Here is a 17,066-nt window from a genome sequence, read left to right on the forward strand (position 1 = left end):
TGGCTGGGAACAGGAGAGGAGGATGGTGAGCTTGTTCCTGAACTGAACCTGTTGAAGAATGTGTTCAGCTCATTTGCTCTGTCCAGAAGGCATATAGAAGGCAGCAGATATGATATGATATGATTCCTGCCGATAAATAGTTGAGTAAGTTAGAGTTTACTTAATTTTGACATCGTAAAAAATCTAATTAAGATAAAAACAAAAAAAAAATCAAATATGACACAATGATGATTTGAAACAAAAATATACTCAGAAGATACAAACCCAATATTTACACCAAGACTAAAAAACAAGATGTGTGTAACATTCTGAGATTCTAAGATTAAAACAGTGAGCTCAATAAAACTATTAGGAAAATTTATCTGATGAATCGTCAACATCAATGTCACAGTAACCAATAATAAAAAATCTAAATAACTTAGCAGTCACTAAATTTACTTTTTCGATTTTTGTGTCCAGCTGTGATAGAATAGGACCCACAGTTCCCCGACTGATGACAGAAATGATTTCTTAAACATAACGAGTCCTCCATCATGACCTGAAGCCCTTGACGGGCCAGTAAATGTATAATCCTCTGGACATAGCTTAGTCAGTCATAGAAGTATGATCTATATCCCTCCGCCATGTTTTAATCACAAACTGAAAGTCTAATTTGTTAGACTTTGTGATGCCATTCAACACAAAGGTTGTTTGTAATGTAGCAAGCATTCACCAGTGCCATCCTCAGAAAAGTGTCCTCCTGACCTTTCATATGGGAGCTGCAGGGTAGTGTGGGGAGTTGATGCAGCCTCACAAGCCAAAGGCAGAAGAATCTGCTATTCACAAGGAAATCATAAACAGCTTGATTTCTAACTGGGTGTATAAGGAAGATTATAACAGGAATATGGTCATTTTCAACAGTATGGTGGGAAGGGATTAAGTCTTTTGAATAATCAAAGTTACCATCAGAAAATAGTGTTAGAATCAAGGAAGAACAGGATGGTGTAGCTGAGCAACCTGTATCAACACCAAGTGCACGTGTGCAATAAGGGTTCTACTACCTTGTTTGTTTCGGTGGATATTGTCTCTGTTAAAACAATGCCTGCAATTCCAGAAAAGATTCAAATTGTTGCAAGTGGACCATTGCCAGGTATAAAGCAGGAGAAGCTTGCTAAAATTACCAGAGCCACGGCCAATTGCTGGAACAGGACCAGAGGTAAAAGCAACTTTCCCAATCTGTTTCAAGAATCCGAGGAGCTGGATAATTATGGTTGTAGAATTTATTACATGCACCTGCAGAGCTGGACGTAGCATCAACAATTATTAATACACAACAGAAGCTTCTAACAGCCCCAAATGGTCAACAACTATTTATAAAGGCACAAACAGCAAGTTGAAAGATAATACACTATACAACTGACTCATTACGTTAAAAAATAAAACTTAGTTACAATTACAGCTGCACTTACCATTTTAATTAGAGCACAAAAATATTACTGTATAACATTTACGTCATACTTTTCATGTGAGATGAAAATACTGCACTACTGTCTCCAATGTGGCAATTCCGTCATCAAAAAATTATAAAATGTAAACACCTGTGTTCATGCAGAAGGGCACAATTTTTTTCCATACATTATTTTACATTTCTTCAGGGCAATGAAAAGAAGAAAATCAATGTTTTTTTTTAACATGTTAAAATGATAAACATTTGATTAATATACTCACTTTTAGCATTACATACCTAAATCAAGTGGTAGAGATTACACAAATAGGTTTACTTCCACAAATTTCAAGTTTCATTCAGTATAATGACAAAAAAAGGGCTCTACCAGATGGTAGAGCAGGACATTAAAGGTTTAGAGAAAGAAAGTTTACCAACTCTTAACGGCAATTAGTACCAAAAGTAAACAAGTCACCATTTCTGCAATCGTTAAAAAAAAAAAAAAAAAAAAAAATGCATCGGAAAGCAACCTGTACTGAAATTTGTCCAATTTTTTTTTCAACTATCAATTTCAGTGTAACATAATTTGACAACAATATCAAGGAAATAAGAAAAAAACCTGCAAAGTTTTAAGCTACTCCAACAGCAATGGAAACATTACACCACTCGGAAAAATAATGAATGTGAAAAAATTCAACCTTTGCTTCACTAAAGTCTGAAAGTTTACAAAGATTACCTGGGCATGCAAAGGCCCGAGATGTTCAGCACAAGTGAGTTAAGAATGGAAAGGACTTAGATTCCAATAACACATACATTTTGGCTAACACTGCTGTTAGCCAAAATGTGCTCATCAAGCATTGACTAGCATGCAGCTGTAAAGCTCAACATGGCGCAACAGATAACAACGGATTTGTTACTCTAATAATAGGCTAAGACACTTTAGAGGCTGCAGTGTTCACACAGACTACACTAAAAAGTTTTTTTTTCCCCTCCTTTTGTTCTCTTTTTTTGGGCGAAGTGGGGTTTTATTAAGTACTTATGAGCAGTTGGTGTCTCAGCTGCAGTTGACTGCACTCACTTTGAAGAATGGGGTAGATATTCTTATGGGGGAGCTAAGCTAAGAGCTAGCTTAAAGCTTCAAATACAGTTACTGTTAACTACACATACGCATGTTTATCATGGCTGCCTCGCGTATCCTGTATTTGTTTGGTGTCAATGATATTAACAGTCAATAATGTCAACCTTTGCAAAAGTGTGACGTTATTTCTTTACCTTAATTTGAAACTGGAGTATTCATGACCACAATAATGGCCGCTACTCTTGATGGTGCAACACACCAATAAGTCACTAGATTAATTGACGTTTAAAAAAAAAAAAAGAAAGAAAAAAGGGAACTTCTAATTACTTAAAGGAAAAAATATATAATTCCACCAACTTTAAACCTTGTTCAGGCACTTGAGGTAATTTAGACATGACGATGACGGCTAGCTGAGGCCTTGCACCATCAACTGCCAGAACAGGATGGTGAAAGGCCTCACACAATCTTGTGCACATATTCCACAAGATTGGGTTACACCAGCTGTTTGCAAACCCATTACTAAGTCACAAGTTCATAATCATAAGTTCATCAACTTCTAATCAGTATCAAGCAAATTTCACCATTAAAACTCCTCTATCTTCAACAACTCTTGAAGACTCATGTCATCAGAAAACACCTCAAACTCCCTAATAAAGCCGATTTGAAATTCCTTGTATCTGTCATTTAGATGGATATATATTAAGCACGCATTCTACAAACCAGGGTTTTACTGAACTGAAGCTTGAACATTGTTTCCTTACCTGTAACCTGCATTAGTCAATTGACAATTAGATAATATTGTTAAACTTTTCAAGCTAGATCGATAACATTTGCTACACTAGCTAATTTTAATGGTCCCACACACTCCAGGGGCCACAGAGGTCGCACAGAATTTTTTTTTATAAATTAATTAAAAAAGTTTTTTTTATTAAATTAACTCAACTCATTACAGAGTTATTGTGTAATTGAACATTTAATTAAAATTTTTATACCGAAAGTCCCTATAAACCATAAAGCGCTGTAACATTACTTTTCAAGGGTGATTATTTGTACATGTAGATATTGTACTATTCATATATTGTAAATCTTGTAATCATACATTAAACGGTAAATAGCAACTATTTTATGAAGGTAACTTAACACATATTATTATTAGTTTTCTTAGAAGTTTCATGAAAATTTTTGTTCAAGTCTGAAAGAGGTCTTTTTCTGTTTTTTGTTCCGAAAGGGTAATTTGTTTATTTGGTGCAACTACTAATGTTCAAGTAAATATCTACTTACATTTTAAACCTTTAGTTTCTAAGTAGGCCAACTTTGAGTTTGCAAACTGCTTGTGCAGCCGGCTCTTTGTCTTTTATGTTGTTTAAAGTAACAATCTTTATTGGATCTTACTCTATAAAACAGGTATACTCAGACAAGCTAAGAAAAAAAAAAAAAAAAAAAAATATCATTCAGTAATACACAGCAAATTACATTCTATACGATACACTTTCATAGACTTCCACCTATACCACATATATAATTTATATGTCAACATACAGACTATTTAAGATTTTCTCCAACTCTTTGCATATTTTTATGTCTCTGCTACAATTGAGCTCAAAAGAGGCAAGTTATAACACTACAATAGAAACAGGCATGAAGACGGTAATAACAGTACAGCTAGTAAGTAACCAAATGCTTCTTTGTAATATTTTTTTCCACAATACGATCAATTCAGATGCAATAAAGATGTCACAACACTATGTGACAACCAATGGAACAGTTTTCTCTTACCATTGTTTTGCAGCATTCTACCCATAACATCAATATGATGACAATAATAGCTTTTCTCATACATTGATGGTCAGTGGTCCAACATGCAATGACTTCAACACTGACTTTTTTTTCTTGAAATCCAAGTCTGTGGCATAATTCAGAGAGATCCCCCGCTAATAGAGATCCAGCTACTGTTTATGGCACCAGCGAGGTAACAGCTTGCACAACGTGTCTCTGAAGAATCTGTGATATGTTTTGAGGAACTTCACACAAACAGAACTAAAAACACATTGCTCACAACGGCAACAGCAAAACCAGACTTCAGAGGAAAAACTGCTGGGCAGTGAATAGAACAGCCTCAGTTAGCATAGTATTAAATGGGAATGAGTACCATTCAGTGGTCTATATCCATCTTGAACTGGTAGTTCTCAGACACTGTTGGGGTTGTAACAGAGCATGTTCAGTTGCAGGTTTTCATCCCAGTGTCTGAGGATGATAAAGAGCTGATTAGCAGCAGCCTTTATGGAGGAAAAGTCTTTCCCCTCTGGGATGTTCTGTGCACTCAGCCACATGCTGGCTTTGGCAGCTATCAGTTCCCACTCTATGAAATAGCTGGCAGAGCTGTGCTCCAGCCAGGCGAGGGCCACGGCTGTTGCCCACACCATGCTCTCTAGATCCTGCATCTGCTTCATAACGCCCCCAGGTGATGCCATTTCTATGCCTCCTAAACCTGAACTCCGTGCACCATCCAGCTGGGGGTGTGGGGAGAGTGGCGCCTCAACTGCAGTGGATGGACCAACCAATGAGGAGAGACCAGTGTCAGGCCAAGTGCTCCTGGATAAATTAGAGGGGCTGTGGGCACCTACAGTGTGCTCAGAAGCTTGTAGATGCACGTCTGGTTCGAACGGTGATCTGCAGCTGCCATCAGCACTGTCAGTGCGGCGGCTGCTGGAGTGAGACTGGTGGCCCAGGCTAGTGCGGTGGCTGGTGAAGGGGGATGTCCATTTGAGCTTTTCCATTGGCACGTTAATGGCTTCACACAGAGCCGTATCCAGGGGAAACGCACCATTAGCTAACTGCAACAGCACCTGCATAGAGGGGAATAGTACAAATCAGAGGAAGCTGGTGCGGTATTGAAAATGCAAAAAAAAAAAAAATATTTAATTCAACAATTCTTGCATTCACTGACTCTTTTTTTCACTGCAGACATTATTAACCCAGTATATTGACTGCTTCTTCCCTTAAACCTTATTTGAATTAAAAAACAATCTTCTGTTGGCAGTTTTAGCTCTCAGGTTAATAGTAACATAGGAAATGAGGCAGCACATGACCTATTGATTTGAATGCATACTCTTCATCTGCACTACTATACTTTATAACAGACATGATTTACCGGCATTCCACCGGAATGCCCTCTCCAGGTCGGGAACGAGATCCTTCCCCAAGTGGAGGAGTTCAAGTATCTCGCGGTCTTGTTCACGAGTGAGGGACAAATGGAGCAGGAGATTGACAGACGGATCGGTGCGGCGTCTGCAGTGATGCGGGCTCTGCACCGGCCCGTCGTGGTGAAGAAGGAGCTGAGCCAGAAGGCGAAGCTCTCGATTCACCGGTCACTCTATGTTCCTACCCTCACCTATGGTCACAAGCTGTGGGTAGCAACCTAGAGAACGAGATCGCGAATACAAGCGGCTGAAATGAGTTTCCTCCGCAGGGTGTCCGGGCTCTCCCTTAGAGATAGGGTGAGAAGCTCGGTCATCCGGGAGGGGCTCGGAGTAGAACCGCTGCTCCTCCGCATCGAGAGGAGTCAGATGAGGTGGCTCAGGCATCTGGTTAGGATGCCTCCTGGACGCCTCCCCAGTGAGGTGTTCCGGGCCCGTCCCACTGGGAGGAGACCCCGGGGAAGACCCAGGACACGTTGGAGAGACTATGTTTCTCGGCTGGCCTGGGAACGCCTCGGGATTCCCGCAGAAGAGCTGGAGGAAGTGGCCGGGGACAGGGACGTCTGGGTCTCTGCTCAAGCAGCTGCCCCCGCGACCCGACCCCCGGACAAGCGGAAGATAATGGATGGATGGATGATTTACTGCTACAATAACCTGCTTGTTATGTGTCTTGCAAAAGGAGTCCTTGTTAGGAGGTAGAAAGTGTTTGTGCACAGCTATCTCTTATGGATCTCCCCTCTACAGTTACACATTACTGAAAGATATTTTCTGTCCGCTGAAGTTGGATAGCAGCGAGCAGACTAGCAGGTACAGTATGTGCTGTATAATTAGGGCTTCTGTCAATGTCTTGGTTCACAGAGGTGCAGGTTATGATCCTATGATATTAAGTGTTGATACTGTTTTAACCCTTATTTTATTACTGGCAATTTCTCTTGTAAGACTGAAAAATTAAAACAGAATTTATAAATTGCTTTTACGCTGATTTTGAAAAAAAAAAAAGATAGCCGCACTATTCTTACCTGCGGTCAGTTATGGATAATACTTAAAGTGAAAATAGAAAATACATGCATAAAATGTCCATCACAAAACATGCAGGTTGGCTGAGCATTCAGATGTGCAGCATAGATCTGCTACTCACCACAGGAATGTAGTCTTTGTTCTCGTTCTCACTGTCTCCGATTGAATCGCCCGACTTGCTGTGAGATCGACACATGAATCCTTTCGCAGCTCGAGTCAGGAGGCGAGTCCTGCTGAGGGCCAACCTTGCAAAGGAGAGGGGGAATGCAGATGTGAAGCAAAGCGTATGCTTTGTATGGCGTACACCATTGTTATGTTTGATCTACTTCTTCTATTAGGATTGGAAAAAAATGGCTCTTATTAATATGATAGATTTTGATAGATCCTTGCTTTATAAAAAAAAAAAGGCAATAATTTTTAGCAAGTGTGACTCTGGGGACAGAAATGTCATCAGTGTACCACTTTACCTAAAGTGAAATATCTCAACAACTATTGAAATAGACCAAGAATGTGTGAAGGACAACATGCACAGGGCCCTGACTGAATCTTCATGACCTCGCATCAGTGTCTGAAAGTAACTTTTAACTCATGAGACAAAATTAAAGTGAGGTGAGAAAATTCCACTGGCCAAGAACTTTTTTTTTTTTTTTTTTCTTAAATAAAAATTCCCTTTATGGACCTAAATAATTACTTGTTTCTTTGTGTGACATACAAACTACTGTAGTATACCTCACTTGTTTCAGTACACTTCTTTTGAGCTATCCGGTCATTACGGCAAATGAAAACATGTACAGACAATGACGATAACATAAAGGAATATTCCACGATTTTCCAACCTCGGTCCTACTTTCCCACGTATTTGGGAGTGAAATTTTGTGGACCTCCGTGTAGCTGGAGGCAGGTGAGTGGCATGCTGAGTGTTGTTTTGAACTGAATCTATTGGAAAACATCTTCAGCTCTTTGGCTCTGTTCAGACCTCCCATCAGTCTCGTACACCTTCTCCATACAGCCTTAATCTGGTTCCCTGACAAACAAATACTTGATAAAAACTCTAAAAAGAATAATGATGACCTTCAAATTCAAACAAATACCAATAATTAGAAATCAGTGAAAAATTCAACTCTAGTCATAAAGCTATCCAAATGGCTCCTGCTTGGTTAAAATAATAGATACAACAACTCCTTCCTTAACTCCTACTGGCCCTTATAATAATAATAATGATCTGAACCTTCTAGTTCCCTTTCTAAACACAAATGGTTGTGGATGAATACCACCATGATTTTACATTTCAGCTATTGAGTTCCTGCTGTGCATGCTGAAGTATGAAATATTTCTAAGGACCAAAGACTAAAGTAAATCTGAGCAATTACTTAATTAATGTTAGAAGTTATTGTTGTGGATTTCTAATCTTAGAGTAGTTGCCTGACTTTAGAACTTAGCTGACTGCAATTATTTTTCTTTTTTAAAATTTCACAACACGATTGGCCGGTTGAGCAAGATTCTTTCTCCTCTAATGTCTTCCTTGACTCTGACCCTTTCCATATGCACGAGGGAATTAAAATATATAGAGGATCTCAAGGAGAGAAGGTCTGAAAATATGTGCAACCATTCTGTGTTTCAAGTGATCGTAGCACTTTGGCCTTTTCTTTACTTCTTTTGGGTGGATTATTTTTGGTGATGCTGAGTTGGAAACGTGCCAAGATTTCTCCCCCTCAAAAACTCCAGTTTTAGAAATTGCAAGAGCAAAACAGAAAACCCAATTTAGAAAACACATATCTGCTAATATAGATGTAAACTCTTACTCTTGCTTTTTAAGAGAAAAACAAAATCTAATTAACATTTTTTCACTACATGTTCACAGTTAATGACAATTAATATGAATTTCCTGATTCATTGAGCTCAAAAGTCGAAATCCACTGGAAGAAATGAATAAAGATGAAGGAATTCAAAATAGTCTCGGCCCCTTGAGGCAGCTGAGTTATAACACTTGAATCTCTGGGCTTGCTTGTGCAGTTGGGGCACACGTTTATGCCGCCAGCCAACCTCCCATCACCCACCTGGCAGAAAAAAGGCTCTCAACCGATTTCTGTGATTGGTCAGACGTCACGGACGGACTCCTTTGGGAGACTTGGAGACAGAGAAGCAGACAGGGGTAGAGAGTCAGACAGAGGAGGGAAAGAAAGACGCAAAAGCATTCCTTGTCACTTTGCTTTTAATCGCTAATTATTCGTCACCCTTATGAAATTTCTCAACACTCCAACAGAGATGTAACAGTGACGACAAAAGACATTCAGTATATTCCAGCAGCTTTATCTGCCAGCTGAAATCTCTCGTTTGCCCTCAGGATATGCTCATTGTTCAGTTTGTCGATACAAACAAAAGTCAACTCTGTCATCACTTAAAAGAAGACAAACTAAAATGTCAGTAATTTCATGTTTTACTTTCAGAACAATGCACCCGTGTTGCCCAGAAAATGACAACAGCCTACCAGATGCTGTACATCAAAGGTCTTTGAGCAGAAAAATAACTGACCGACTGATGTGTTACACTTACCCTCTGTGAAGCTGCATCTCTCCCAGCCAGCAGAGGGTGGGGTGCCACAAGGAGAGACACCATCTTCTCCATCTGAGACAATGATCAGACTTGAAATCAACTGTCAGCTGCACCCTGTTTTAGTTTTGATCATTCTAAATCCCAGGAGGAGTATTAAAAAGAGAGGATTGTGCAACCACTGATGCAGCACATCAGCATGTGTGCTCCCTGTGTACCTTCCCCCTGAACTGGCAGATGCTCCAGCAGCTTGCTTTCCTGAGCTCGCGCTGTTGCTATGCCATCACTGAAGATCATTTTAAAATACTGTGTCCTTTTGCCAAAGTTGTATTTTTAATGCAGCACACAAAGCTTTCTGAAGATTCAATGTCTCCAAACTCAGGGAGCTGCTGATATAAAATTGCAACCTTTCCATTTCAAATAAAGGCAGGTTTAATATGATATAAACTCATAAACATGAATCAATTTTACCACAAAGAATGATGCTCCTTTCATTCTACAGTTTCAATCCTCAATAAGAAGCCCTTTGGCCTTCCTCTATAGCACCTTTTTTTCAAGCCATTTCCCATTGGTTATGAATCAACTTTATGTTTTAAACCTCTTCCTGGTTAATACTCTCAGAGTGATATGTAAGCTAAGAATAAAGAAATACAGCCTACTGTTTAGGAGCAGGACATCTTCAGCTTCCTCCGACATGCCGCCAGACTGTGAGCGACCCAGCCCGATGGAGTAACCTCTGTTTTTCCGACTCCCTGACCGAGACCTAGAGCCCCTCTTCAGACATTCACCTCAAAATAAAATTTAAACACAAGTAGGGATGAGCTGGCAACCTTAGTTGCGCAATCTGATCTTTTTGTAAAGATTCATTTTGATCCCAAACACATTGAATACCTAATTTGTAATGATACCAAACACAGATAGGCAGTTAATTTTAACAGTTGGAACTAGAGAATATTTGGCATTCTGTTCGATTTCAACTTAAATGACTTGTTTCACATCTTCACATCTAAGCCGTATTACTTACCAGGGTTTATGTACTCAACGCCCGTCTGCAAATATTCATTGGTGTCCAGGTCAATGGGAACAAAGGCTGTGTATTTGCTCAGTATATTACAGGCTTTGCTGGTGTGAATGGCATATAACTGGTACTTCCTGCCAGAACCTGTGAATACCAAAAGCAAGAAATACTTACTTAACATTAAATCTTAATAACAGTAAGTTTATACATAAGTCATATATAACATATGCACCAATTAGCAATAACACAATGACCACTTACACATTAAATAAGAAAACTATTCATATCTTGTTACAAAGGCACTTAGCAGTAAGTAAGATGAATTTGGCAGCAAGTAAACATCCTCTCTTAAAAGTTGATGTGTTGGAAGAAGAAAAAAAATGTATTTAGTATAAGGATTTGAACAGCTTTAACATGAGAAGAATTTTGATGACTAGACAGCTGGGTCACAGCATCGCAATAATTACAGGTCTTGTGAAACGTTCTCTGTCTGATGTAGTTTGGACCAAACAATGTGTTCCCAGGAATGACAAAAGGGTCATAGGTGACCAAGGCTCATTGATGCACATGGAGGTTGAAGGCAGTGGTATGTTGTCAGTTCAATCTCCAATAAAGGAACCATAGTGCAAAGGAAGACGGTAGCTTGGTCTGATGAAACACGTCTTTTACATCTGTGTTTCACTTACCTTAGGAAGACATGACACCAGGGTGTACAAAGGAAAGAAGGCAAGCCAACAGGAGCAGTGTGCTTTGGGAAATAGTCTGCTGGGAAGCCTTGGGTCCTTACATTTATGTTTATGATACTTTAATGTCAGGTTTGTGTGAGGATGGAGGACACGGATGCGGACTTTAAAAGTAAAGGGTGATTTATTAACAAAAAAATAAAAAAAATAAAAAAAGTAACAACAGAAAGCGCGGCTGAGCCGGAGAAAAACGTAGCCATAAGGAACAAACAAAAATATTTGACATGGCAAGGAATAAATAAATACTTAGCTTGGTAACAACGACGTGGAACATGGATAACAATAAACTTGGCATAGGAGGGCAAACGTGACAATCAACAACAAAGATCCGGCAAAACTGACAGGGGAGGCAGAAAACTAAATAGGGGGTGAGAGTGATTGGGGAGTGAGTGCAGCTGAGGGAAAAAACACAGATGAAGTGAGTGAACTAATAAACAGAGTGCAGGGAAACTAAAGCATGACAAAAAACTAAACCTGGACTGAAAACAAACATAACCTAAAACATGAAACTAAAAACGTGAGTCCATGGGTGTGACACTTTAATATGTAACACCAGCCCAAACAGTGTTACTCACCAAGTACACCTGCTAATGGAAACGACATTCCCTGATGGCAGTGGCCTCTTTTCGCAAGAGAATGCTGCCACGAAGCAAAAATGTCTCAAGAAGAGTTAGACTAATTATTTCTAAAATCTATCAGGGTCTCCAGTAACAGAATGGGAACAACACAGGATATATTAAAGCAAAATTGGAGAAAGAACTAAACATAGTAATATCAGATGAGGATTGGCGTTCCATGTGGAGTGCACAGCATTCATCTACGAGTTCAAAGATGTGGAGGATATTTGGCTGGAAAAATTTGATTAATTTTTTCATTACACCCCTTTTAAAAAGCAAATTCTCTCAGTCACAACAACAGTGCTGGAGGCAGTGCGGAAATATTTACACAGATCACTTCCATGTGCCCAAAAATTCAAACTTTTTGGAGTAATGTATACATGACTCTGGGAAAGATTCTGAGATACACAGTTCCTAACAACGGGCCTCATGCAAAAACCATTCGTACGCACAGATTTGTTCTTAAGTCGTGCGTACGAGTGATTTAAGAGAATTTGCGCATTCACCAATCTTTTTGTATTTTACGTTTTCTTTCAGGTACGAACAGAATTTACGAGTGATCCAGACCTGTCGTAGGAGTTTCGTAAAAAAGTCTGCTGTTATTCGAATCAAGTTTGCTTGACTAATGGATTGTATATTTAATTACTTTGAAGCAATCAGAAATAAATATATACGTTATACCCCACAATGATGCTGACATTATTCTGTTTAACTTAAATTATGCACTAATTGAAGGTTAATTTGACTCTGTATATAACAAGGTCAATGGGAAGCGATTTAGATTGCCAAGGACTGTGCTGCTTGCTAGAGCCACAACTCCAGAGAGAAACACACCGATCAAACCCAATTCCACCACACGTCCAGGTCCTCATCACCCTTGTATTTTTGGCCACGGGAACCTTTCAGAGGGAGATTGGAGACAGATCGGGTGTGTCCCAGTCCTCTGTGAGTCATGGGCTCCCCTTGGTCATCAAAACTCTCATCAGTTTATCACCCATGGTACATCAAATTCCCATACACCGCTGTCCAACAAGTACAAATTAGGAGGGACTTTCATGCCTTGGCTGGACTGCCAAACATAATCGGAGCAATAGACTGCACACATATACGCATCAATGCATCCATGCCGTTGTGCAGCCCACTGAGCTGAAGGCCAGCTGGGTGTGTCTCGATACAGCGGGGGGCAAACTGCTCTATAGCCCAGAGAAGGCATGCCAGATTTGCAAAATATTGCCATGAACGAGTGTCTCCTACTACCTGACCCAGCCCAGGCAGACCAGAAGTTGTGGTACCAGAAGACCCCCCCTCATTAACCGGCCCATCAAACTGTCATCATGATGAGGCAACAACTGATTGCGCAGCTTTAGTTGCAGTCATCGAGCGCCTGGCCATGGCGAGACATTTTTTTTAATCCATTTTCATATCAAACCATTTCTTTTTTATTTCGCTGACATTACGAACTACAAGTGACACAGAATTAACAGCACTTGTAATTGCTTCCAATTTCTTCGCTTTAGCAGGTCCCGTAATTCCACTGCTGACACTGCTAAAAATGACAGATTTTCCTTTTTGGATCTCTGAAAGCAGAACTTCAATCTCAGAGCCCATAAAGTTTTTCTTTTTGTGCCTTGATGCCATTCTCATGACTCAACACTCAAAACTTCCTGGCACAGGAGAAAGGAAGCACGATATGGTATAATTTTGGGCGTGGAGTATGCAAATCTACTATCCTCGTGCACGTACACTTAAATACGCACAGGTGGCATTCATCATTTACGCAGGTCGTTTGTACACTTTTTCCGGAGTTCAGAGCGTTTGTTGAATCTGACGTGGCGTTTTCGTACAAGACCTTTGTACGAAAAAAGTGAGAGAAATTTAGAACAAAAATATGAAAATGTTCATGCATGAGGTCCTTTGTAATGGTCCTTTATTTTTGTGTCCTAAATGAGAATGTGGTCATTAAAAAAGACTAGTATCTTTGTAAAATACTGATGATCGCTTGTAAAAAATCTATAGCAAAGTGCTGGTATAAAACTGATCCTTAAAGCCTGAACAAATGGATGGACAGAGTGAAACATTTGTGTACAATGGAAAAGATGACTTCATCTCTCAGATCTAGATGAACGACCTTTTCCAGGAAATGGGAGAAATGGACTGCTTTAATCCAAACAATAGATGATGCAACACATATATAATTAAAGACACTGGTCATTTCATACAATGATATTGTTAATAGAGGAGCCCCCTTGTGTGTGTATGTTTTTGTTTTGTTTTATGTTTGTTTGTTTTCTCTTTAGCTCACATAAGGAGAAAATTCCAGCTAACAATCTCACCAGTAATTGTAATATGCGTCTTTCTTGTAGCCAAACATTAATTTAGGCCAGGGATGTCCACATCCGGTCCTCTAGGACTCTGTCCTGCAGGTTTTAGATGTTTCCCTGCTTCAACACACCTGATTAAGATCAATGCATCATTAGCAGGCTTGTGCAGAACTTAACAATCTTTTGAAGAGATCTCTATTTCACCTGAATCAGGTGTGTTGAAGCAGGGAAACATCTAAAACCTGTAGGACAGCGGCCCTCAAGGACCAACTTTGGACATCCCTGATTTAGGCTGTAAAGAATTCCTGAAGAATTTTTTTTAAGTCTGAAAGTTGACTCAAAATCCCCCAATTTCTCCCAGCACAGCTTACCATGCTCTATCTCACACTCTTGATCCGCCATGTGCTCAAAGTCGTGTATGATGGAGTGTCCAGCCAAGTGGTGGAAGGTTTCATTCCACAGCTCCTCGTGAACCTTTTCCTCACGTTCCCGGCCATTTAGAAAGGGATCGACATCAAAGACCACCTCCCACTTCATTGGTTTCCCACACAGCAGTCCTGACACCACTGCCTTGCAGTCACCTTTGTGCTGATTAGCGGCGCCCAGATCTGACATCTGAGTCTCTAGTGGTGTTTCTGCTTGACACAACTGGTGTCCATATCCATCTGAAATATCACAGGAACAAGCTATGATTCCTGAATGTTCGTTTATCAGGTCTCACTTTTCCTTGAGCTGCACTTCAATTATTGGAAAACTGTTTGAATAAAAACAATTTTGAAAAAAGTATGCTTGGTTTTGAATGCTCTGTCATCTTAAACAGAATAAAGAAAATGTTTTCTAAAATATGACCTATGAATGACCTTTCAATGAACTTTTAAGACAAACATTAGATACATCACAGATAAGTGAGTTAATAATATGTATGTATGCTCCTACAGACAGGATCTACCTGTCAGCTGTGCATTATAGTGAGTGAGAAGAACCAGGCAGGCTCACTATCTCCCAATGGTGCAATGCAATAGTACAACAGAAACAGAGAGCAGCCCCCGCATAGCAGCTGGCTCCCAACTAGAGAATCTGTTCAAAAGACACTACCAATATCAATTTTCTCTCAGAGTTATCACTGTGCATGTAAATATAGGTAAAATAACTAGATGGACACTGTCTTTAATTCAAATGGAGGATGATTTTACATGACACTAGGTTTTAAAATGAGGATTTTATTAGGACATAGCAGCAGCCTCACAATAATGCCTGCAAATGAACTGCAGCTGAACAAACTAATTGGGCACTTATCAGTCACAATGTCAGACTTGTTTTGCTGCCTGACAACAAAAACTGAAAATACTGAATGCTAAATACTGGCTATACTAAAATATAGTACGTGTAAGCACAGAAGGAAGGAGAGAAGCAAACAGATGTGAAGGGGTTAAGAAAGAAAGAATGTATATATGACATAAGGACACAATGACATATGCTAATTAATGTCTGATGTCATCTAGCAAAATTTACCTACTTTTTTTTATTCTTTGAATTTTTTTCAGTTGATTTTAGCTACATTATATATCATTAGCTGGAGAGGTTGTGTTCTCACCTGTGTCTCCAATGCTGCCAACAGAAGGGCTGTCTGTTGATGACCTGGACCCATCTTCCCCAACATGGTTTTTAACCGCAGACGGCATGCTACCATCGCTTGCCTGAGGGTTGTATTGTTGCTGGGGCAGGGAATTAGGCCCCAAATCATCTTTCTGCTGCAGAGGCAACTCCTGGTAAGGAAGGTTCTTACGACAGCTGGCAGGTTGTCCTCTGAAAGATGTGGCAGACAGGCTGGCCAGCTGTGACTGAATACAGTAGAATGCCCTTTAATTCACAATCAATAGCACTATGTGGATTGTCATCATTCTGTTTGTTCGAACCAGTTCATATTTTACTGTTGTTTTCAAGAGATACATCACATAAAGATTCTCTTTGTTAGAAAATACAAAATGAGAACAAATGCCCATCACAATCTCTTTAAGGGTTTCTTATCTGATCAGCAAAACGACAAGCAGCAAATCATCGTTGCGTGCAGAAAAACATTCAGAGATTACCAGAATGATATTTGATCATCTTTGAGAGGTGAAATGGCCGTCATATTCCCATTTCTCATGCTGTACTCCTTTAATTTAAATAGAGAGTTTATAGGCCGTATCTAACTGGAGCAAGGATGCAATGGATCTTCAGCCGGATTTAGAAGAGCAGATATAATGTCCTTTTCATAATTCTGTTATGTCATGTTATAATGCTCCCTGAGTTACAGTCAAACCTAATTGTCATTCATTAATTTGGTCCTTAATTACTGAGTAAGTCACATTAGCCCACTCTTGACTATACTCTTGTCCAGATGAAGGTTAGTTGGCTATGTAATCTGGGAACACAGTCTGAATTCAAATAGGATTTTATATATGTGTTTGAATACTCTTTAATTAAATAAATGAATTTAGATTGTCTTACCGTTATCATAAGATAGGGGTTTATTTTGCGTGCAAATGTGCCATGCATGTTAAATACCCAGTGTGAGCTACAGCTAAATAAGAAACAGAATAAAAAATAACATGTGACACAGTTTAAAAACTGGAGAAAATTGACCATGTGAACAGTGTTCACAGTATTGGATCACCTGGTAGTCATTCTTCCACTGTACTTCATGTTCAGGGCTCATCTGACCTATCAGCTCCTGGACTTTGGTTCTCCTCAGTGGATTCTTGGGCACTACAGAGGTGGGGTCACTGGGAGTGTAGGCTTTCTTTGATGGGTTGTAGTCAGCTATCTGGTTGGTGCTGTAGGCACGCCTCCTCGGTGATGTCTCATCAAAACCAGCTGTCAAAATTAAAGAAAGAAATAGTAATAGTAAAAATTAAAAAATGTATTCAAATATTCTTAATAATAATAATAAATCTTCTTACTAATTTATGAGCTGGTTTCTTTCCCATCCCACTCTCATGGTCTTATTCAGTGAATGGAAATCACACAATTGCAGAACACTGATTTTACAGAGCAGCTATGTGAAAATACAGACCCATGTCCTTGAGTATTTTGGTGGGGTTATATAAAAATATTAAC

General features: G+C 39.5%; 1 protein-coding gene across 1 annotated transcript in view; it reads right to left on the bottom strand.

The window, feature by feature from the left end:
* Positions 1-1,259: 1,259 nt before the first annotated feature.
* Positions 1,260-17,066, bottom strand: part of vwa5b1 (von Willebrand factor A domain containing 5B1) — a 39,096-nt gene continuing 23,289 nt past the window's right edge. The window contains exons 14-22 of the mRNA XM_075475237.1: positions 16,624-16,823; positions 15,559-15,805; positions 14,336-14,629; positions 10,290-10,427; positions 9,925-10,053; positions 9,269-9,340; positions 8,773-8,842; positions 6,837-6,960; positions 1,260-5,347 (exon numbers count right to left, since the gene is read on the bottom strand). Coding sequence (XP_075331352.1) covers positions 4,688-5,347; positions 6,837-6,960; positions 8,773-8,842; positions 9,269-9,340; positions 9,925-10,053; positions 10,290-10,427; positions 14,336-14,629; positions 15,559-15,805; positions 16,624-16,823 — 1,934 coding nt within the window. The 3' untranslated portion in view covers positions 1,260-4,687. The remainder of the gene's footprint in view (positions 5,348-6,836; positions 6,961-8,772; positions 8,843-9,268; positions 9,341-9,924; positions 10,054-10,289; positions 10,428-14,335; positions 14,630-15,558; positions 15,806-16,623; positions 16,824-17,066) is intronic.

This window comes from Odontesthes bonariensis, chromosome 10 (genome assembly GCF_027942865.1).
Source record: "Odontesthes bonariensis isolate fOdoBon6 chromosome 10, fOdoBon6.hap1, whole genome shotgun sequence".
NCBI lineage: Eukaryota > Metazoa > Chordata > Actinopteri > Atheriniformes > Atherinopsidae > Odontesthes > Odontesthes bonariensis.